The sequence below is a fragment of the Vanellus vanellus genome (genome assembly GCF_965231255.1).
Source record: "Vanellus vanellus genome assembly, chromosome: 3".
Lineage (NCBI taxonomy): Eukaryota > Metazoa > Chordata > Aves > Charadriiformes > Charadriidae > Vanellus > Vanellus vanellus.
The window spans coordinates 57,438,409-57,462,879 of NC_138907.1; the positions used below are offsets into that span (position 1 = coordinate 57,438,409).

Consider the following 24,471-nt stretch of genomic DNA (forward strand, 5'->3'; position numbering starts at 1 on the left):
ATCACCCTGTGCCACATAAGAGACTGGAGAAGAAGAATGGGGCTTACTGGAAAGTAGGCATGTGATCCCTGGCTCTGCTTTTAACATGACTTATCCTAACATTAGCTTTGTTCCTGTGAATTATTGTGTTTGCGTAAACCTCTTTTATTTGGGGGGTGGGGGTGGGGGTGTGTGTTTCCATGTTTGGTATGTCTGTTTTTCTCAGGGCTGTTCAGAAAAAGATATACTTATTACAATGATTTTGGAGAATGTTCATCATGACACTTGCCATGTTACTATTTCAAGAGGTCCCTGCTCCCCCCACCCCGTGCCCACCCCCCTTGCTTGCTAGCTCTTGCTTCCTCCGCCAGCCCCAGCAGCCATTTCCTCCCTCTGAGCAGAGCCACACAGGCAATTGTTTCAGCCTGTGGAAAACGAAGGGGTGGAAAAGGATCGGTGGGGTGAGGACAAATGCACAAAGGCTGGGACTTCCTAAAGTGCACAGGCTGCCAGCAGAAAGGCACTTTCTCCCACAGCGGCAGAGCTGATCTGCACCTCCTCCTCCTTGACCCTGCTGAAGTTTTCCAGCCCTGAAACGTTCAATCAGCTGTTTGTGGTCCCCTTCTAAGTGTGCGGGTCAAAACTGCTGGCAAGTTTTTTGCAAGCTGATTTGGGTTATGGGGATGCATTACCAGCCCTGCTTGGAGTCAGGTCCAGGAGCCTCTGGAGCAAGCTGTTCTCCCACCCTGGCTTGTCCCTTCCCATCTTCCAGAGGCACACTTTGATCCCAACTGTCCAGTGTGTTCTGGTGGGAAACAGTTACATCGGCAAATTTTCAACCAACAGGAGACTTAAGCCCTTGAATTTTTGAATTGCTGTGTGCTTGTGTTTGTCTAATAAAACAAAATTATTTGGATTTTAAAAGAGGCAATTGAAATAATTGATAATAATTGACAAATCAGAGCAAACTGGCTCTGAAGAGACTGACATCATTTAATACAGACTATCTTCTCTTTTATTTGTAGCTCTGCTAAAAATACTTTTCCTGGCACATCCTAATTCTGCACAGATTTTCTTCCTGAGTCATGTTACATTAATGTCTGACTACTTGGTGCTAATTTCCCTTTCAGAATTCACGGTTTACAGTATCTTCAATACTGAGACGTGACTGTAAATGCTGGTTTGTGTTTATAATTAAACATCTGCTTCACAAAAGCAAGAGATGACCAGGAGTTCTGCAAACCTAGGAAAATTTAGGTCCATTAATTATGATGAAAGCACAGTGAAATAAAAGGGAAGAGCAATAATGTAGGGAAGTCCTAGATATGTAAGACTTTTAAACATTTTACGTATATATAATTACACAGAAATAACTATTTTAGAGGACTACATGTTTTTAAAAGACTGATTCCAACTAATTTGGATTGCTTGGGGTGTTTTTTTTCCCATGTGACTACTTTTGATGACCTATTGTACATATCAAGAATAAGATAATTTATTTCTGAGTTGGGAATAGTTTTTTAATCAGACTCAGTAATGTAAATAGACCTCTATTTGAAAGTTCATTCAAAACTGAGTACTGGTGTATATTTAAGTGCACTGTATGCTGAAGTAGAGCTATCCCCCAGTGTTTAACCAAAAGCATGTTTTATGTGTGGTTTTGTTTTGTTTTTTTAATGTTTAACAGTAACTGAAGCTGGCTTTGGTGCTGACATTGGGATGGAGAAATTCTTCAACATCAAATGCAGAGCCTCTGGCTTGGTTCCCAGTGTGGTTGTACTTGTTGCTACAGTGAGGGCTTTGAAGATGCATGGAGGTGGGCCAAATGTAAGATTTCGCACCTTTTGTGGAAAATCAAATTGTTGCTAATATTTGAAAGAAGTAAAAGATCTTGGTGTAATAAATATTGCGGTAGCTTATGGAGCAGTGTTTAGATATCCCTCCTGAGCTACCTCATTATGTAGCTGTTGCCTCCAGAGGTAATGCAGGAATGGAGAGGCATAAATGAAAGAAGAGGGATGAAGGAGCTCCGAAGAAGTACGATATCTTGCTGAGGGAGGGAAGTTTGTTTGCATGAAAAAAAAATGCTATAATATATATAGATATTCTTTCCCCTGCCTTTTGAAATAGTGATTATAAGTGCACTGAAGTAGTCGCAGGCTGGGAAAGTTGGCAGCCGAGGAGGAATGAGAAGCGATTGTGTTGCAGTGTGTGAGTGGAAGTAGGGAACATAATTAGTGAAGGTTTTGAGATTTCTTTCACTGCAATAATGGGAACCCCTTCCGTCCTTTTAATCTGCTCAGGTTAATTCCCTCAGGAATGCTAAGGTAACTGATAAAATTGTACAAGTGTTTCCCAGTCTACTAAAAGTCACCAGTGTATCATTTTTTTGCTATTCAAGCCACGAAGAGGCTTGTACACATTACTGATTGTAGAAGTACTCCTCAGTTATACAATCAGATTGGACTCTGCTAGCCAAATAGACAGACACTTTACTTCTAGAAACACTTTCATCTTCCCAGCAGCATGCAAGTGAGCGATGCTGCCAGGGAAACAGTCTCACTGGGTGAAAATACCAGAGCTGTTTCCACAGCCACAAAATTTTGGAATGCGCAGTCTCCCTTACAGCTAATCATCTCTTAGAGCTAAAGCTGAGCTGTCCTTTTTCAGTCTTTCAGGTTGATGTAATTATATAACTTTCTGTAATTTTAGTCCACTTCTAATGCAGGTTTTCTTTATTTTTGATGATATTCCTCCATGCGTGTCATGGCGAGTGTATTACCATGTGGGTTATCATTCAATCTGGCAAAAATAGGATTTAAATATGTCTTAATAACTGTCTCTATTTCTGTCTGATCTGTGTCTTTAGAAGTATAAAGCTTTCATTTGTTTACATAATGCATCATAGAGACATGTAGAGTACCAGATAGTTTTACTGGGAGGTTACTGTTTATTCCTTCAGCCAGCTGTTGGAGGTTGCTGTCCGTTGCTTTTGCACTGCTGGGGCATTTTTAAGCATGTAGAATAGGATGCAATTAATTCCTCTCAAATAAGTCTTTTACAACTAGTTGCCGAGTCACTACCTGTATCTTGCTACCCAGATACAATAGGTGGTGTTGTTATTCTCCATGTACTGGTGTAACTTGGAATAAACCAGAAGCTGCAGTCAAGTATGATGTTGTGTGCAATGTGTGGGCTGACTGGTGGTATAGAAAGTAAGCAAAAGTGCACTTCTGACCACTAAGGATTATGACAAATGTCAATCTGTGGTGACTTCAGTTGTTGTTTATTCCAGGTAACTGCTGGCGCCCCCTTGAAGAAAGAATACACAGAAGAGGTAAGAGGAACTATTATAAAACTTTAGGACAAGTTTTTGTTTAAAGGGATAAAATAACGTGGTATATGGAGAATCAGAACTTCTCGTTCCTCTGGCTGGATAGTGTGCAGCCTCAGGTTTAACAATAGCATGCTCTAATGCTGACATTCAGCGAACACCTTTAACAGGCGTTGCCAACAAGTAAAGCCATCTCATCTTCCCCCAGCCACTTGGTGTTATCCCTCTTGTGTGTGCTATGGGTGTGACTGCATGGTAGATTGTACTGGGGAATTGAGCTAACTGAAAAATAACTTTTTTTCAGTAGTTTTTCCAGGACCACTAAGTTTTTAGACTGACCAGCTCTTCATTCCAGTCCATCATACAGGCATTTATGGCAGCACAAGAGCAGAGTGGTGCGGGGGTCAAAGACACTCCCTGAAATTAACGATAGCTTAAGCTGTTCATTAAACAACAGGTTTAATCTGTTTGTGCTTCACATCTGGTGTTGGATGTCACTTTTCAAACAAGAATGGATTCTACAGGTTTGTTTTCTTTGTCTCTTTGCTGTAGACAAATTCTGGGCTTATGGTTTTGTCAGGCTAAGGATGTGCATGTTGTTGCAATTAGGACAAGGCCTACAAAGCATGAGGTAAAAGAGTAAATAAGGAAATCCAGTAATGTTCTTTTATCTGGGATATGTATGTATATAGAGACAGGACTATGCATCTAACACATCTGTATGTCAAACCCCACCCCACTACTGTAGTTTGTTTATAAACTTTGCAAACAAGAAACTAACTGCCCTTTCACAGTTATGACAGGCAACCAGTCATCAGCTGCACTGTTGTCTTGTGTCCCAGAAAAGAGCAATACATTAATGTACAAATTTTGGACACTGCTTCATTGCTTAAACATGTCTGATGCTTATTAATTGAAATAAGAATTAATAAGCTAAGTGCCAAAATATTTTTGTCTGGAAGCATTTTATTCGTTTACAGCTGTCATGATCAGCACTGTTTATGTTCAGTTTCATTTACGGAAGAAATTTTGGCTGGGGAAGACTTGATGTGTCTTATCAATTCCATTAATTTTTATTTAATTGCACAGAACCTCCAGCTGGTAGCTGATGGCTGCTGTAATCTACAGAAACAGATTCAAATTACTCAGCTCTTTGGAGTTCCTGTTGTGGTTGCTCTAAACGTCTTCAGGTAAGTCTATTCTTTCATTACTCGTGTGAGTAAATCCACAGTTCAAATTTCACACTTTTCTTGGGTTTTAAATTAATCAGTTTTGGCAAGAAGAAAAGAAACTATTAAAGAATTGCCTTTTTTCATGGTAAATATAAAGACCTTTAAATCCTTAGCTCGTTCTTAAGGTTTTAAAACCACCAAAAAAGTATATACTGTTATGGAAATACTAATCTTCCGTGTTAATTAGCTATAACAATTACAAGAAGTGTTCTTGAAACATGTGAATACATATGCTGCATATAAATGCATTGTGTATATGGCACAATTTCTACATAGACTTGCTTTACAACTGCTGATGGTAGAAAAAGGCTAAGTCTATAAGGTTATGAAAGAGAACTAATTAAACAAAATAATGAGATGGAACTGTTTGGTTGGCAGAACTGACTCTCCTGCTGAGGTTGATCTGGTGTGTGAGATTGCAAAGCAATCTGGAGCATTTGATGCTGTACCCTGCGATCACTGGTCAGCTGGTGGTAGAGGAGCAGTAAAATTAGCTCAAGCTGTGGAAAAAGCAGCCAATCGGAAAAACAGTTTCAAATTTCTCTACAGCTTGGAGGTAAGATGCTTTTTATTTTTTTTTAATGAAAGCATGCTGCATCAGTGTTGGATTTAAAACAAGAACATTGCAACAAAGCTATCTAACATACTTGGAAGGGGGCTTGACTTGGCTTAAAATCACAAAAGCTGGAAAGAACAAACAATCTGTGGCTTGTCTAATCAGAGGAGCAGGATTCTTGCTGGTAATGCTTGTTTAGTACATTGAATGATGTTTCTGCTACTTTCTTCTTTAACATAAAAGTATGTTTGTAGATGGAACATTCACAAGTTATTGTGGGAGACTTCTCCACAAAGGTCTCTCAGTCATATTTGTCCTGACAATCAGCTTAAATGAAATATAGTTACTGTCTTACAGTCAAGGGTATTGCACCAAGTTGTGGCTCGCTGAAGCATTCGCTCTGTATCATAGAATCATAGAACGATTTAGGTTGGAAAGGACCTTGAAGATCATCGAGTTCCAACCCCCCTGACATAGGCAGGGACACCTCCCACTAGACCAGGTTGCCCAAGGCCACTTCCAGCCTGGCCTTGAACACCTCTCTGGGCAACCTGTTCCAGTGTCTCATCACCCTCAAAGTGAAAAACTTCTTCCTAATGTTCAATCTGAACCTGCCCTCTTCCAGTTTAAAGCCATTCCCCCTCGTCCTATCACTACATGCCCTAGTAAAAAGTCCCTCCCCAGCTCTCCTGTAGGCCCCCTTTAGGTACTGGAAGGCCGCGATAAGATCTCCCCGGAGCCTTCTCTTCTCCAGGCTGAACAGCCCCAACTCTTTCAGCCTCTCCTCATAGGAGAGGTGCTCCAGCCCTCGGATCATCCTCGTCGCCCTCCTCTGGACACGCTCCAGCAGGTCCAGTTCCTTCTTATGTTGGGGACTCCAGAGCTGGATGCAGTGAGAAGGATGTTAGAGGTAGCGTGTGCACACTCATGCTACATGCCTGCGCACCCAGACAGGTCAACGCAGAGAGAAAGCACTGCCTTTACCAGCACACACTTACAAACCCATAGCCCCTAGATGAACATGAAGGTGGCCCAGACCTGTTCCTTCCCTCCTGCTGATCGGGATTGGGGTCTGCTAGTACAATATGGCACTCACAATATATGGGTAACTGCTGCTGTTGGCCTTGGATCCTCAGTCTCTCCATGAGCAGCCCTCGGTCCCCCTGCCCTGCTCCAGTTGCTCACACCAGGGTCCACGGGCCCCTGAGGTTCATGGCTCACTCCAGCTGCTGGCCCTCATACGTCTGCTCCTGCTCTCTAGTCTTCATACATACACATCTAGAGCAGAGAGCACACCCATGCAGAAGGCAGGCAGAAGTCAGATTTAGTGACGATCGAGGACAGACTGGTGCTCATGCACAGACCTCAGTCAGACAAGCTGCTGGCCAGCCACCTTTACACTCAACCATCCCCTTCTTCCCCCTTCCCCCTCTTTTTTCCCCACACTTCTTCCTCTCCAATCCACCTTGTTTTCTCCCTTTCCCCATCTTCAGTCCTTCCACTAAACATTCCCTAACAATCTTTACACATTCCCACAATCCCCTTCAAAAATCCCCTCATAAGTTTTACACAGACCCACAATGCTGCTCTTCCTACATCTTATAAGGAGTCTCTGCACTGCTGTAGGCAATCACCCCCTTTTGTTTGCAAAGTTTTCTGATGAAAGAGTTTCCCCACTGACTCACCTTGGTGCATTTCACACCAAGGACGATGGTCCCATCCTTCCCCTTGGATGGTCTTAGGAAACAGGCAATTCAGTATGCTCTAGTTTTCACTGATTAGGTTTTTCCACTGATTATATTACTAGGGTTTCTCCACCTATCATTGTTCCCCTGATCCTTGCTTGGGCCTTGTGTTTAATTTGCCTAGCTTTTAGTTAGTGAGATAACCTAGGATAGTGTGGTCCAAGTTTCAATCCTATGTCTGTCAGAGATGGTGGCTCTTTTTGCAAAGCCTTGGAGACGTTGTTATTGAAGTTGTCTGCAAGGTAACATGGCAGCATTGTGAGCTGTCAAGAGGAGCAGCTTGCAAGGAAGGGTTGCTTGGGCCCCTGAAAGCACTATGCTGGACTACCACCATGCAGGCAGAACATTTGGAGGGATGTATTGCTGAGAAGGTTATACAAATGATTTCTCAGGACCTCCCTGATTATCCAAATGTGGGTGGGTTAAAATTTGGGCAGCAAAATAGGCTTCTCTGGCACCAAGGAAGCCCTTGTCAAATTTCAGATCCTGTGCCCCAGTGCTACTTAAGTTGCTTTAGAAAAAGTTGGAATGCTATTTTTTAACAGCAGAACCTCAGCTTCATTCTTTCAAATGGCTGAAAGTTCCTGTTTTGATTCTTCTCGCCAGGAAAAAGTTCAACCTGAGGTAGATATGCCCTACTGTTGTCTTTCATTTTCTCTCCTCCCTGATATGTACCTCATATCTGTTGCACCCATTTTATTTCTTCTTTCCACCACCCCAACTGTTTTCCCAAATGTCAGTAATCCAGCCAACTCCTATTAGTATTAACCACTGCCTTCACAGAATAGATGGAAATACCTTGGGAATGTAAGTGCTGCAGCATCTATTCAGGGCATTTTGCCCATGGAACATTTTTACAGCCAAACAACGGACAATGTATCTGCCTTTCTAAGTTCGTCTCTAATGAGATGCTCTGGAAATTGAGGATATCATTTTATGGGGTTTGCATAACAAAATGGAAAAAAAATTCCTTCAGAAATACGTATAATAGTTTTCCCCGTAGGACACTTGTGTTACAGAGATAGCACATTAGCATTTGACAAGTCCCATATTTAAGCTCTGATGTTACTACATTCTATGTAGCTTACAATCTTGTGGTATGGACGGATAGAAAGGATTGGTAGGGGTGGACTTTGCCTTTATGAAGGCAGAAAACGAGATCGATTTCTACTTTAATGTCTTTCCCAGACACATCTTTTTGTGCTGTGTCGCATAAGCAGCATGATCGTAAGCACAAAGGGAATGAATCACATCTTTACATGAACTTAATATCCCCTAACTTAACACAAGTATTATAAGCCTCAAAAATATGTTGAAGGGATTTTATAAAAACATATAAAGATTTTAAAATACTGTTAAAAAGTAAGTTCAGGCCAACAAAAACGGTAAAGTGTAAAGTTCAGGCTTCTGTTTCATTCTTACTGTGCAAAGGATGGGGACTGAAGGAGCTGGAAGTAGGAGAGTGAAACAGCAGTGCTGTCACTTGTACAGTACAGTGGGTCGGTCATTTGGTCACTGGGCTCATAGGGATGTGAAGGAAAGCCACCTCTTCCAAATGAGCCTGCCTAGGTATTAATTAAGGTTGTAATCGAATTTTTTGATGTAGCTGTTTTGAGGACTGAATTCTACTGTTCTAAGGGGTAACTATGACAGAAAATTAAGAAAGAGAAGAGGTAGTAAGATGGGATTTAGACACATGATTTCCCTCCATCATTGTGCCTAAAGGGGATGGAAGTAAAAGGATGTAGTTCCATCCCTTGTCTTTCCAGTGACTGCCAGATTTGTCCAGTTACTTGAATGCTATTAAGTCCTGGTTGCCTGAAGTTTGACAGTGTTTGCTGTGGTGTTGTGGTTTTGGTTTTTTTTTTCCCCCTGTGAAACATCGAAGGGGGAAATATTCTGCATAAAACCACTACCACTTCATTCATATCTCTGTCTTTATGATATTATCCTACTCTTTACTTTACTCCATGTCTCCATTTAGTCCTTTGATTTCTATGGATCTTGCTTTCCTCAGCCTGTAAAACTTCGTCAGAATTTATTTCCAAAACTGGCTATAATTAGAACAGCTTCCAGCAGTACAGACCACTGTAGCCATAATAGATTCATTTTGATGTTTTGTTAGAAAGCATTACCCTGGGGCTTTAAAAACAAAACCCCAAACCCGTATATGTAAAACTGTTTTAGATCCTTTTTAACTACTTAGGCCAAAGTTTTCAGCATACCATACTATTAGTATACAATCAGGCATCTAATTACAGGATAGTCCAGGTCAACTGGGCTCTCTTTGAGGTTTTTCCAAAAGTCGTGCATCTCTGCAGTGCTTTATGTAATTCCAAATGTATACCTGGAAACAAAGGCTTCCTTGAAAGGTGTTTACAAATGTGTATAATGTGAGAAGAACAAGAGTCTTTTCTAGATCTGTCAAATACTGGTTAAAAGTTGAGGATCAGTGATTTTTCTTCTGAATCCTGAGATATGTTTATACTTTTATACCATCTTGTCCAGTGACACCGAAGCATGTGCAGAAAGAAAGAGCGATTGTAGACGATGGACACAACACAGTTGTTTCAGTTCAGGACTCTGGCTCAGCTAAGTGGTCCTGTTGAGTGTCATAGCAAGCTAGTCTAATTAGAGGACTGTGCTAACGTGGTTATATTCCTTGAAGCATCTAATTCAGTCTGTTGTTTAAACTTTCTCAGGTGTCTTTACATGACACAGTGTTCTGTAGTCCCACTTTTAGATTGCTTATCAGATTCTCTTTATTTATTTCTTTAAGCAGGCAAGCTTTTGGTTTTATCCTAGTAGCTGATGCTAGTACTTTTTTTTTTTAATACTTCTGATTCTAGCAAGGGTTTGTTTGACATTTGGTATTAGATGAACAAATATTTTTCAAGAGTTAAAATGAGAAGAGAATACGCTTCAATTGTATTTTGAGGACAGTGCGAAGAATAGCTGCATGTATGATTTTGGGAGTGTATATGTGTGCCAGTGTCTTTTCATGGATCAAGTACAAGAAGCGACCCTGTGACAGGTAACCCCAGCACTGTTGTCACTTTGAAAGTGTAAGAAAAGTGTAAGAGCAGCTCTGTGGAAAGGGACCTGGGAGTCCTGGTGGACAACAGGATGACCATGAGCCAGCAATGTGCCCTGGTGGCCAAGAAGGCCAATGGCATCCTGGGGTGCATCAAGAAGAGTGTGGCCAGCAGGTCGAGGGAGGTCATCCTCCCTCTCTACTCTGCCCTGGTGAGTCCACATCTGGAGTACTGTGTCCAGTTCTGGGCTCCCCAGTTCAAGAAAGACAGGGATCTGCTGTAGAGGGTCCAGCAAAGGGCTACAAAGATGATTAGGGGATTTGAACATCTCTCCAATGAGGAAAGGCTGAGGGACTTGGGTCTTTTTAGTCTAGAGAAAAGAAGATTGAGGGGGGATCTTATTAATACTTATAAATACTTAAAGGGAGGGTGCCAGGGGGATGGGACCAGTCTTTTTTCAGTGGTGCCCAGTGACAGGACAAGAGGTAATGGGCACAAACTTGAACATAAGAAGTTCCATCTTAACATGCGGAGGCACTTCTTTACTTTGAGGGTGGCAGAGCACTGGAACAGGCTGCCCAGAGAGGTGGTGGAGTCTCCCACTCTGGAGACATTCAAAACCCGCCTGGACGCCATCCTGTGCAACTTGCTGTAGGTGACCCTGCTCTGGCAGTGGGGGTTGGACTAGATGATCTCCAGAGGTCCCTTCCAACCCTGACCATTCTGTGATTCTGTGACATAAACAGATACAGTGTACCATGAAATGCTTACAGTTTTGGGAATTGCGGGGGGCAGGGGTGGTCATCAGGAGCAAGGATGAGTTTTTATATGATAGGCTCCAGATTTTAGAAGATTATTGGCAGTAGTCGTAATAAATACTATAGTAGTGTGTGGTTTTAATATGGATTTTTGCCCCCACTGCACACTAACCTCTTTTATTTAACTGTTGAATTGGTTTCTTGCTGAGTATTTTTCTTTAGTGTTTGGAGGATGGGTTTGTTTTAAACGCCTCCTGAACTCTCTATGAAATGATCTGTCCTTTTTTTCTTTTAATATATATTCTTGCTACATATGGAAAATATCAAAATATCAACTCTCTTATCACTGTTGACTTCCTTTCTGGGTTCACTTTTTTTGAAGTATGGGTCTTTAAGTTGCAGCAGAAAGCTATTACTCAAAATAAAGTTGACTGACCCATTAAAAGTGAGTTTAGATAACTAGGGGGAGGATAGGAGAGGATGGAAACACATGCATCCCATTCCCAAATTTCTCTGGCTTCAGTGCCAGTTCTTGGCTATATTCCCCACTAATGCATGCCTGTTGAGTAACCTGCCTTCTTTCACCATCCTGGTCTCCTCTCTTCTGTGGTGAACTCTCCCTTGACTTACAGCAGCCCTCCTCAACCTAAGGGAGGAAACACAGGTCTGAATGAAGGCAGGCATTAGTTTTTTAAGAGGTGCATTGCCCCTTCCTGCAAGGCAGCTGGAGCGCAGTGGGCTAACACTCCAGGAGACAGAAGAGAGAAGAAAGACAGGCAGATGGCACGAGGCAGGACCAGCATATCACAGTATCACAGTATCACAGTATGCTAGGGATTGGAAGGGACCTCAAAAGATCATCTAGTCCAATCCCCCTGTTGGAGCAGGAACACCTAGATGAGGTTGCACAGGAAGGCGTCCAGGCGAGTTTTGAATGTCTCCAGAGAAGGAGACTCCACAACCTCCCTGAGCAGCCTGTTCCAGTGCTCTGTCACCCTCACTGAGAAGAAGTTTCTTCTCAAATTTAAGTGGAACCTCTTGTGTTCCAGCTTGAATCCATTACCCCTTGTCCTATCATTGGTTGCTACTGAGAAGAGCCTGGCTCCATCCTCATGACATTCCCCCTTTATATATTTATAAACGCTAATAAGATCACCCCTCAGTCTCCTCTTCTCCAAACTAAAGAGACCCAGCTCCCTCAGTCTTTCCTCATAAGGGAGATGCTCCACTCCCTTAATCATCTTAGTTGCCCTACGCTGGACTCTTTCCAGAAGCTCTCTGTCCCTCTTGAACTGAGGGGCCCAGAACTGGACACAATATTCCAGATGCGGTCTCACCAGGGCAGAGTAGAGGGGAAGGAGGACCTCTCTCGATCTGCTAACCACCCCCCTTCTAATACAGCCCAGGATGCCATTGGCCTTCTTGGCCACAAGGGCACAGTGCTGGCTCATGGTCATCCTGCTGTCCACCAGGACCCCCAGGTCCCTTTCCTCTACACTGCTCTCTAACAGGTAGCTCCCCATCCTATACTGGAACCTGGGGTTGTTTCTGCCCAGATGTAGGACCCTACACTTTCCCTTGTTGTATTTCATGAAGTTATTCCCTGCCCAAATCTCCAGCCTGTCCAAGTCTCTCTGGATAGCAGCACAGCCCTCTGGCGTGTCAGCCACTCCTCCTAGCTTAGTGTCATCAGCAAACTTGCTGATAGTACACTCAATTCCCTCATCTAAATCATTGATGAATATATTGAATAATATGGGCCCCAGTACCGACCCTTGAGGCACTCCGCTGGTTACCGGCCTCCAATTGGACTCTGCCCCATTGACTATGACTCTCTGGCTTCTCTCCTTCAGCCAGTTCGCAGTCCACATAATTATCCGGTCATCCAGTCCACACTTCCTCAGTTTAGCCATGAGGATGCTGTGGGAGACCGTGTCAAATGCTTTACTGAAGTCAAGGTAGACCACATCTACCGCTCTGCCATCATCCATCCACCTCGTTATTTCCTCATAAAAGGCTATGAGGTTGGTCAAGCATGACTTCCCCTTGGAAAAGCCATGCTGACTGCCCCTAATAACCCTCTTATCCTTGATATGCCTTGAGAGGGCACCAAGGATAAGCTGTTCCATCAGTTTCCCAGGGATGGAGGTGAGGCTGACCGGTCTATAGTTACCCAGCATATCTGGCCAGTCAGTGAGTAAGCATTGTCCCCTTAAAAAACTGACATGGTAACCTGACAGATATGATTGAAGAGCCTCAAATCACCTGATTTACGCTGCATTGGAAAAATAAATTGAAGAGTGTGAAGGTTGCAAAAGGGAGGGAAGAGAAGGGGTTGTTCCAGTTTTCCAAGTTTGTCAGATGACACCTATTTTTGCCAGTGGTCTGCCTTTAGGTGATATCACGACAAATGAAAAAATTTCCAGGTTGTACTGTGGAAGTTAATTGCACAAATATTTTGGCTGAGTGCAGTGAATTGCCTGGCCAACCTGCAGAACAAAGGAGAGCTTCCCATCCACTGGGAATGAGGTTGAGTACCAGCACTTCTGAGGGAGACATTCAAGCAGGTAGCAACCTCAGCACTGGTATTTTTCTTCCCCTGATGAGAGCATAAATAACAACTTGGGCTAATCTGGAGCATCTGAGCCCACAGTTTTGGCTGCCTCTGCCTCTGTTGTGCTATGGCAGTATGGTATGGGCTGCTACTTGACTCATTTCTTCCAGTCTTAGCTCCAACTGTCAGAGACGGCGGGTCGCTCAGAGGGGTCTGAGGGTAGCATCAAAACAGGGAAAAGCCTGCTGGCAGCAGTTCTCTGTGTCTTAACTTCTCTTCCATTCGCTGGCCACGGTCTCCAGTAACAAGAATGAGTAATGAAGGAGGGAAAAGACTGGTCAGTGGAGGAGAAGGCTCCTTGGTGCATGTACTATGAAAAGGGGAGTGGCTCGAAGAGGAAGGCAGAGTCAAGGGGCCCAAGTCATGGGGCCTGGGTTTGAGGATGCTGACCTCCAGGGGAATGACCTAAAGCAGAGTGTTTCTCTTCAATTGTAAACTGGTCATCTCTTCAATCCTAGTGTGATTGAACTGGGGGAGGACGAAGATGTCGAGGTGTTTTGTTTCCTCCACTAATACCATGAAGCCACTAAGCCATGAAAGCCATCCATCATGTGCCTACTGTCACATCAACCCAACGTAGAATCGTAGAATCATAGAATGGTTTAGGTTGGAAGGGACCTTGAAGATCATCGAGTACACGATCATGAACATATCTCTGTTCTTTTGCCCAGGAGGCAACAAACTTCTGTCTTCTTTATACAGCGTAGGGTTCAGTCATGTATGGACCCAATGGAAGGTCCTTAAGCACCACTGGAGTAGGAATAAATAAAATTATATATGCTCCTTACTGAAACTTCTAATAAATGATGAAAATCATTTCTCACCTTGAAATGCAGGCTATGCTGCCCTCCAGGGTATGCTAGTCTTTAAAGCTTTTCCCCCCACCCTACTGCTGGTAAGTCATCTAGCAGTGAAGCCACATTAAAGAGGAATTCCACACAGGGCTGTACCAGCCTCTCCTCCTACTCCCATCAAAGAGATTTTGGTGGAGTCTGGACACTTATTTCACTGAATTGGGTGTTCAAGGGTTGGAAGCTATCTTTCTTCCACTCAGTCTCTCTTTGTGGATGGTAGGCTCTTGAAGGCACTGCACTTTTATGTTTGTTTTCATTATTTTCCTATTCTTCGCATGAAACAATTTTCTTAGGCACAGCTGGGGTTTCAAAGTTGGGGAAATGGAAAATAAATCTCTAAGGCCACAGGCTTAGGTGTTGATTCACAAACTGTTTAACTTGACTGGATATGCTTTTCTGCAAATTAAAAAACAAACTCTTGTCCTGTGCCAGCAAAGGAAGAGGAGTGCCGAAGACTTGGGAATCCTTTTGTCAGCCACAGCTCTTCTGGAACCAGAATATAAAGATACTTTAATAAATGTGTTTTTATTTTATCTGGGGAAAAGCTAGAAGTAGGAGTTTGAATGTGCGGAGTCAGCTATTGTTTTAGCACTGCACTCTGTCACCCCACACAGCACCTTCAGCCATACTCCCATCATATGTTTTCATTTGGCAACCTTCCCAAGAAGAGGAATGAGTGATGTCTGCATACTGTTTCACTTAGCCAACCAGCAATTTTTTATTACTGCTTTCAGTGAATGCATAAGTTAAAATTTAAAAAAAAAAAAAAGTGCCACTGCCTTGAATTTTAAACTATTTTAAGAATTTCTGTTAAAACACAAGCAGGTTAGGAACAATAAACCCAGAGGTTAGTGACCTCATGATTAAACTGGTGATCTTGTAATTAAAAATAGGCAATAAGACTAAAGTGAATGTTTAAAGAACTAGAAATATTAAATATGTAAGTTACACGCGAATAGTGCTTTTGTATATTCTTTGGTTAAGCGCATGTTTTTCAGAAGAATCTTAAGTTTCCTCAGAGAATAAGGTATATAACAGAATAAATCTATAACTGTGAAGATATTCTTTCAGACAGTGCTGCACTGACAGGCATTCACTTAATATATTCAGTTTAAGCTAGATAACACCAGGGCTTCTCATAGTAGTGTGGTTTAGCTGCAACCTAGTGGAATGAAGTATGGCTACGGACTTACTGCTGTTGACTCTGGCTTTTTGGAGACGTTTTCTGTTGGACTCTGTTTTGGTGAGGAAGGCAGGGGGAATGTTTAAAAGCAGAAGGAAGACGGAAAGGAACAAGGGTTGTTTTCAGCAGTCACAGGGAGTAGCCAAAGAGCTTAAAGTCAGCTGTCCACATTAGGATGCAAAAAGTGGGAATCCCAAGCACAGTCCCAAGCCGGGTCCATGGTAATCTGTATGTTTCATTTCATGTGATACTGACTTTTGGCAACAAGACTGATTTCGGGAATCGCAGTCCAAGCTGCGTGTCCCTACCCCAACTCACTGTTTCTGCCAGTACATTTCAGTGATCAGATTTGAACAGGTTGAGCAATTCTTTCTGTAGAGATGGCATTTAAGCCATCTCTGTCTCTCTGCTTTATATTGACTTTGCCTTTATGGTAAACTGGATGTGTGAACGGATCTGGGTTATAATAGCTTTTTTTCCCCTGGGTTATGTTTTAGCCTGGATCACTTTCTCTGGTATGTGCAGCTGCACAAACAGCGGTACTGCCCTCTCAGTTGCACTGGCACATGGGTGAGTGTGAGCAGCAGAGGTAGGGAGGATCATAGAATCATAGAACAGTTTGGGTTGGAAGGGACCTTTAAAGGTCATCTAGTCCCACCCCCCCGCAATGAGCAGGGACATCTTCAACTGGGTGAGGTTGCTCAGGGCCCCGTCCAACCTGACTTTGAATGTTTCCAGGGGCATCAACCACTTCTTTGGGCAACCTGTTCCAGTGTTTCACCACCCTCATTGTAAAATATTTTCTTCCTTATATCTAGTCTGATTCTACCCTTTCTTAGTTTAAAACCATTACCCCTTGTCCTATTGCAACAGGCCCCGCTAAAAAGCTTATCCCCATCTTTCTGATAAGCCCCCTTTAAGTACTGGAAGGCTGCTATAAGGTCTCCCTGGAGCCTTCTCTTCTCCAGGCTGAACAACCCCAACTCTGTCAGTCTGTCCTCATAGGAGAGGTACTCCATCCCTCTGATGATCTTTGTGGCCCTCCTCTGGACTTGGTCCAACAGGTCCATGTCTCTCCTGTGCTGAGGACTCCAGAGCAGGATGCAGAACTCCAGGTAGGGTCTCACCAGAGCAAAGTAGAGGGGCAGAATCACCTCCCTTGACCTGCTGGCCATGCTTCTTTTGATGCAGCCCAGGATATGGTCGGCCTTTTGGGCTGTGAGCACATGTGAGCTGGCTCATGTCCAGCTTCTCATCCACCAGCACACCCAAGTCCTTCTCCTCAGGGCTGCTTTCAATCCCTTCATCCCCCAGCCTGTATTGATACCAGGAGTTGCCCCAACCCGTGTGCACGGTGAAGGTCTGTTGAAGCTGGTTTACTATCCATGGAAATGCTCATTGAGCCTCATGTGGGAAAATGATAAACCACAGTCTGCTGTTACAGCTGAAGGAAGAGATGAAAAATGAAGGAGATGTGAGGAAAGGCTAGCAGAAATGAAACACTATTAAATTACATTTTGTTTAAAACCTTGCTGTTGATAGTATAGGAAGAAAGAAGATCGTGAAATAAACAGCACCAATTTGCACTAACATCATGTCTTGCAATGGGAATGGCCTGGAAGTAGCAGTATGGCTGGATGACAACAGTGGTGTGATTTTATTTTCGATAATCTGTTCAGTCTTGGAAATGACAGACTCTCGTCTTCATCAGTGCTGATTTCTTGGTTTAATCGTTTTCTATAAAGTAATGAAATGTACAGCTACACCGATACTGTTTTTGTGAAAGCAGTTTGTGCGCTTTTGCTGTAGCACTTGTTATGCTTTAGCCAAGGAGATAATCCTGTTTATGGTGCGGGTGCTTGGCAGCCTCAGCAAGCACGTGTGTTTGTGCTTGCCTCAGAAGAAGCATATGGCTTTGGTAGCTTTGAATGTTTGAGATTTCAGAAATGCACATTGTCTCTGGCAGGGCTGGGGAGATCAGTTGTTTCTGAGAGAAACACCAAAGCTACTTAACCGTCAGCAGATATTCATACCATGTGGCCCTCTAGCACCTTCTCATGTTCAGTATAATTTTACATTGAGTATTTCATGCTATCATTTTCTCAAAAAGCTAAAACTGAATTTGGAATGAATTCTCTGAAGCTGCCCTAATTACTTCAGCGTTAGTACTATTATGTAGTTGAATATCCATAAAAGTCAGGTTTTGTCTAAATCCGTACTGTCTATTGTGTATCTGTCACCTGTTCTCCACCTAAATGTACTTAGTTGTGTAACATTCACAACCTTATGTAAGGGAAATAAGAAGAGGAACAGCTTTTATTGCTGATCCTAAATCTTTTGTGCTTTTGATGCTCTGCACATTTTATAAATATCTTTATCACCATAGTTGTCCAGATGGCAGAATTGCTGTGGAGCCCAGTTGCTATTCATAGAATCGTAGAATCATAGAATCATAGAATTGTCTAGGTTGGAAGAGACCCTTGGGATCATGGAGTCCAACCATCTACCCTACTCTACTAAGTTCTCCCCTACACCATATCCCCCAACACCACATCTAAACGTCTCTTAAACACATCCAGGGATGGTGACTCAACCACCTCCCTGGGCAGTCTATTCCAATGCCCGACCACCCTTTCTGTGAAAAATTCTTTCCTAATGTTCAGTCTAAACCTACCCTGTTGGAGCTTGAAGCCATTCCCTCTTGTTCTGTCATTAATTACCTGTGAGAAGAGACCAGCACCAACCTCTCTACATGTCCTTTCAAATAGTTGTAGAGAGTGATGAGGTCTCCTCTCAGCCTCCTCCTCCTCAAACTAAACAGTCCCAGCTCCTTCAACCATTCTTCACATGATTTGTCTGCTAGGCCCTTCACCAGCTTCGTTGCCCTCCTCTGCACTCGCTCCAGCACCTCGACATCTCTCTTGTATTGAGGTGTCCAAAATGGGACACAATACTCGAGGTGTGGCCTCACCGGTGCTGAGTACAGGGGCACAATCACCTCCCTACTTCTGCTGGCCACGCTATTTCTAATACAAGCCAGGATGCCATTAGCTTTCTTGGCCACCTGGGCACACTGCCGGCTCATATTCAGCCACTTGTCAATTAGAACCCCCAGGTCTCTTTCTGCCAGGTAGCTTCCCAGCCACACCTCCCCAAGCCTGTAGCGCTGCATGGGGTTATTGTGGCCCAAGTGCAGGACCTGGCACTTGCCCTTGTTGAAACTCATACCATTGATGTTGACCCAATGATCCAATCTATCCAAGTCTCTCTGTAGAGCTTCCCTATCCTCCTGGGAATCAACACTCCTGCTTAACTTGGTGTCATCTGCAAACTTGCTGATGATACACCCTATGTCCTTATCAAGGTCATCAATAAAGACGTTGAACAGAAATGGTCCCAACACTGAGCCCTGAGGCACACCACTTGTGACCGGCTGCCAGCTGGATTTAAATCCATTGAGCACCAATCTTTGGGACCTTCCAGTCAGCCAGTGCTTGATCCAGTGGATCGTATGCTCATTCAGGCTGTGCAAAGCCAGTTTTTCCATGAGAATTGTATGGGGGACAGTATCGAATGCTTTTCAAAACTCCAGATATACAATATCAACAGCCTTTCCCTCATCCAATATTCTGGTAATCTTGTCATAGAAGGAGATCAGGTTCGGCTGGCAGGACCTGCCTTCCATAAACCCATGCTGACTAGGCCTGATCCCCTGGTTGCCCATTATGTGGGTTTTGATGGCACTCAAGATGACCTGCTCCATGACCTTCCCTGGTATCGAGGTTAGACTGACAGGTCTATAGTTACCTGGATCCTCCTTTTTGCCTTTCTTATTCATACAGGTGTATCAGCTCTCACCGTCTGGGTGAGACTTTTCATCCTCCTTTCATTGAAACTTTTTTAACGATGACCTACAAATAGTTGCATCAGTGTAGCTGAGGGTGCCGCATTGTACTTTGTGAGTTGGAATGAACAACTGGTTCAGGAATATGCTAGGCTATTGTAGAAAATTCTCAGGCAAAAAAAGTGAGAGATGTGAAAGTACTTATTTTTTATAAGGGTTCTGAGATCTGTGGTTTCTGCTGGCAGATATTTGACCAAGGTGTTTAAAGTACAAATAGGTAGCTCACGTGATTTTTTTAGAAGAGTCTGGTATCAGCTGGAGCAAAAATCCGGCTTAAAATCCCTTAATGATTTAGTTACTTGTGCAATATGCCTCTTTTTTTTGGCCCATTTGAATCAGCTAAATACTTTTCTATATGAATTAGCACTGTGAAGTCTTATTATATATGGTAGATGCCTGTACCCATCAGTGAGAGTATTTCCATAGTGAAGTGCTGAATAATCAACAGTTTTGTTGAAAACCTAAAGCTAAACTTTCCCTTAAAGACCAGATAAGAAAAAGCCCAAATTGTTCCTATAAGCGTCTTGTGAACATCCAGGCTTCTGCTATGTCATATATGTAAAAAGTCTCTTGAATTACTAAAGCCTCTTTTCTGATAAATACCATTAAGTTATTTTCAAGCAAAACAAATTTTTACTTCTCATGTAAGGTACTAGGTGGCTTTTCTTTGGAAAATACTTCTGTAAGTTAAATTAAAAGGAATTTTCCTAGCAGTGTTACTTGACAACTGAAACACGGGAAACTTTTTAGCTTGAAATGCTGTTACACAGTGATTCTAAATAGATAATCTCTTAAAAATCCTGCTAAATACTAGGAAACAGGTGGATCCTTAGCACGGGGTAATGTACTCCTTTCCCTACTCCTGAAGCTTCAGGAAGGAAGCAGGTCTGAGAGTGTGCACACGCATGGGCTTTGTTAATGTGTATAGAGCATCTGTGCCTCCCTGCTGGTTTCTGTCTGAATTGGGCTCAGCCAGGACTCATCTGCCTGTGTCGTGAGGTTAGATAGGCTCAAACTCTCCTCTGATACCATGTGCATTGCCTCACCCGTTCCTATGCGCATGCCTTGCGAAAACAAGTGACGGTCTCAGAAAAACACTTTTGTTTGCCATTCACACTCCTGCAACTGCTTCCCCGCTGGTGATTCTTTTGTGGTTAGATTTGCAAAATTTGAGGAGTGGGTACTGGCCTGAAAAGTATCTGAAATTGTGGTTAAAAAACCCTAAACATAAATCCATAGGGATACAGTTTGATTGTCCAGCTCAGACTCAGGCATGCAAAATACTGAGCACATCCCAGGAGGAGCAGAATGCCACCGCTGTCATTAAAGCAGCCTGCTCTGATGTTAGCCAGAGCCCCGCTTGGGTTCGTTTGGAAACTACAGCCATGGTTCCTGTAAGGGGGCTGAGGGCCTAGTAATTATGCTGCTGTCGAATTAGTTTGAAACATTTTGACGCAAATGCAAGTTGAACCTAAACGAACATCTCCATCTCAATGAATTTACTGAGGTTTAAGGAGAAAGCTGCTAGTTTTGCTCTTGGCCTGCTGACAACAGGGAGTGGAATTCCGTTTGCTTTTGCTGTTGCTGTTAGTCCTTGACTGCAAGCAAACAGCACCCAAAAGGCAAGGTAACCAACACATTCTGCATTTCTTCTGTTGTCTTCAAAACTGCCATGGGTATGAATGTACTTAATAATCAACCTGGAAGAAGTTTCATCTCGTGGTGGCCATCCGTGTTACTGAAGTATTCTATTCAGCTTAATGCTGCCAGGAATTATATCCAGCGTATTTGCAATGTGTTATCTCCAATCCTCATAAGTTCTTTTTTAACTCCTTGGATACCTGTAAAAAGCCTAAAGTCAGGAACGTGACGTCATTCTACCCAATTTAGGTGCAATTAGGTGCAATTTAGGTGGTCAGCGTGTTCAGAAGATGTCTTGTGGAACATTAGTTTGAAATTTTGTATTTGAGGGAGGGGTTTTATTTGAGCCTTAGTAGCTTTTAACTGCCTTACATTTAAGCTATTTGAAAGTCTGGCAAGCTTCTTTTCTTGTGATGTCTTTGTTACTGGAGTTCTTTATTGATGTAAAGGCAGACTACTTCAATTTTTCTAAAATTCAATCACAAATAGAAAAAAGGTTAGTCTGACACAAACTCTTCAACTGAATGGTTTTGCAGCAAAACCATTGCTTCTAGACAGGCATTGCAAAAATGTGATTAACTATGAAAATTCCTGTAAATGCAACAGATAGTTTGTTACTCACAAACCAATTTCTTGCCTTTGTTGGAATAAAATGAAATAGTTCTGTTATGTATTCTGGTGCTTTTTTTATTGCTTGGGATTACCAAGTTTTCTTCCCCAAGTGGTATCTCTTTAGATTTTGTTCAACACTTCTTCCACATACGTTGTTAATTAAATATGCTAGACTACGAATTACTGGTGGGGTGTTCCCTGGAGTACTGTACACATCTCTGGCCATCTGTGGTCAGCACTGAAGTAGCTGAACTGGTGTTATGATCCTTCACCCATCATCCTGTTCCTATTCAAAGAAGTAGAAGAAGCTGGCTTGTTTAAAATAGGCTATTGGGGTCATAATTGCTTTCTCCAAGGTCATTCAAAACAAAAGGAGAGAGAAAGAGGAAATAGTCATTTACTCTAAATGAACAGAAATGATGGCACAAAAAGTAAAGGCCTGGTTTGACCACAAAAAACTGTCTGCTGAAAATCTGTGAAGGAATTTCTAACAGTCTGAATGTGAGAGTCTGCATCTGCCTTCAAATAGAAGCCGTAAAGGCAGAACACACCTTCCGTGTGAGCTGAATAATGAGATGCAGATACTTACGGAGACTGAGGTTGAACTTAGTGACTTGTGATTTCAAAGTGTATCCTAGAATGCTTTCATATTCTTTTTTTTTTTTTTCAAGTGTCCACAGTGCTTTACAATATCAGTGCTACAATTCAAAATACATATGATAGGAGGTGAGAATAAAAAAAAAAATTAAAAAATTACAGTCAAAGGAGAAGTAATGGCTCAGAGATTTTCTGCTACAATTCCTTGCTTCTCAGAGGAGTCTTTCCCGCCTGCCTGCTACCTTGCTTTGTCCACTCATTGTATAGGTTAACTTTATTGTGAAATGAAATTTATTTGTCTAGTGATCCCTGTTAACCCAGTGGAGCTTGCTTCCATGTACCTGCAGTGTGCATTAGCTCTTGATTCTGAAAACTACATGGCAGTAATTTTCTTCTCCCACTTTTAGGCAAGAGGGTAAGCTCATGTTATCAACTTTGTGATGCACAAATTGTGCAGCTCCTAAATGATGGAGTAGCTGAAATCATGGTTGTAATCTGTGTACCTGTAGCTGAATAATATATCTGTCACCAGTGCCCTATACCTGGTTTAATGCTTTAGCAAGCCTGTTTAACAAGGATGAATTTAAATGACAGATTCAAATTTCTCACTCGGCAACCAAGATGCTGGTTTCTTTTGGCTAATGTTCATCCTTCTATTGTTTGCTTGTCTCTGCAGCTTCCTATTGTTGAAAAAATAAGGATCATTGCTCAGAAGGTGTATGGAGCTCAGGATATAGAGTTGTCTCCTGCTGCGCAGTCACAAGTTGATCGCTACACCCGGCAGGTAAGAACAACAGTGAATTACGCCGTCAAGTACCTGCTGGATGAGAGTCTTAGGAAACCTTGGGTTGTAAAAGTTTCTCAGATTGGAGTGTTTAGTCAAGCTTTGCTAAGAGATGTGAGTTTACCCATGGTGCTAACCTGTGGAGGTCAGTATGGATTGGATTAGATTAGATAGTACAGAATGGTTTTAACCTTGAAAGCTATCTCCCCTAAGATATGTATGGTGTTTGGAATCATTCTGAGATTGTTGATGAAACTCTGTACTTTCTGTGCAGAGTGGTAATTTTGGCTTGCTGCCTTAAATGTGACAATTGCACATCTGCAAAAGTAGCAGCTAGTGAATGTGCCTGATTTTAGCATATGAGTGTTCAGTCGTACCTGCAAAAAACATGTTTTCAAGCACAAAAAGATGTATGTGCAGCTATATAATAACAAAGCTCCCAATACTCGTAAAATCTTTCATTTTCCTGTTGTTCATGTTATTTTCAAGGCGTTATAAATGCTTCAAGGTAAAATAGATCACCATTCCTAAAGCGTGTAAGAATGGGCTTGGTTACGTTTTGAAAACAGTTTTGAAACCATGTAGAGAGGTGACTGTATTTTATATAATGGAACAGCTTCTGCACATAAACATGGCTGGAGCCTTTCTGTCAGAAAATAGAAACTGTGGACAATGGCCATGGAAAAATTCCTGAGTATACTTCAGCAGCCTGGTCAGACAGGCAGAAGTATAGCCATCTTCTCTATAATGCAAATCTCCTGAGAATTAATTTGATTTTCTAGATGGAAAAGAAGCTTACTTAGTGTACTTGAAGCAAAATAATCCGTGTCTTTCTCCTTTCCTGCTGTGATTCTCTAATCCATTTTTTAGTCTAAACGTTAGCAGTATTATGAAATATTTTCATAGTGTCATTAAAGGATTGTTGTCCGTGCTGGGCTGGAGAGGCAATTCCCTGCAGTGCCGCCTCTCTTCCTGGCCTTGTGGATTGCATCCCAGTTTGTCAAGTAATTGAACAGAAGAGTGGAAGGTGCCTGACTCAAGGTTAATCAATAACCTGGAAGACAAATAGTGTGTGGGGAGCTGCTGAGGGCCTTTCCCTGATTTTCTCCCACTTTTTAAGTAACTACTGCACTGTCATTAGTGAAATGGGTGCCATCACCTCACACAGTTTTTGTCTTGTTTAAAAACAAAGCAAAGTATCATAGTATCGTAAACCATTTGTGTTTACCCAAAAAAAGACATTAGTGCCCTTAGAGAGTTTTGTACTATGAATCCTGGTCTCAAGTAGGTATCTAACTCAGTCATTAGAGCCCAGAGGGAAGCGCTGTACTGGAGTTTGAGTTGATGTAGGTTTCTTGTTCAGTGTGGTACCCATTGTGCAACCTTTCTGAAAATAGCACGCTTTAGCCATTGTAAAGGCAACTTTTGCACAAAACTCTAGATTGAGAACCCACTCTAGAAGTGCATATTGCTACAGCCAAGTCTCTCAAGATACAGGCCTGAGCTGCAGGAGAATAGCCTTTATAATACAGTATTCTGTCCATTTCTGAAATATTAGCTGTTAAGAAACTGAGGTTAACTATTGCTATATGGATTTTAAGATTTCTAGAAGATACTGATAGCAAAGTGAAATTATATTCTGT

The 24,471-nt window shown here is 42.4% G+C and overlaps 1 protein-coding gene across 1 annotated transcript in view; it reads left to right on the forward strand.

The window, feature by feature from the left end:
* MTHFD1L (methylenetetrahydrofolate dehydrogenase (NADP+ dependent) 1 like) overlaps positions 1 to 24,471 on the forward strand; it is a gene marked incomplete at its 5' end in the record, with an annotated part of 171,294 nt that overhangs the window by 90,149 nt on the left and 56,674 nt on the right. The window contains 5 exons of the mRNA XM_082480716.1: positions 1,667 to 1,806; positions 3,275 to 3,316; positions 4,403 to 4,503; positions 4,924 to 5,101; positions 22,721 to 22,828. Coding sequence (XP_082336842.1) covers positions 1,667 to 1,806; positions 3,275 to 3,316; positions 4,403 to 4,503; positions 4,924 to 5,101; positions 22,721 to 22,828 — 569 coding nt within the window. The remainder of the gene's footprint in view (positions 1 to 1,666; positions 1,807 to 3,274; positions 3,317 to 4,402; positions 4,504 to 4,923; positions 5,102 to 22,720; positions 22,829 to 24,471) is intronic.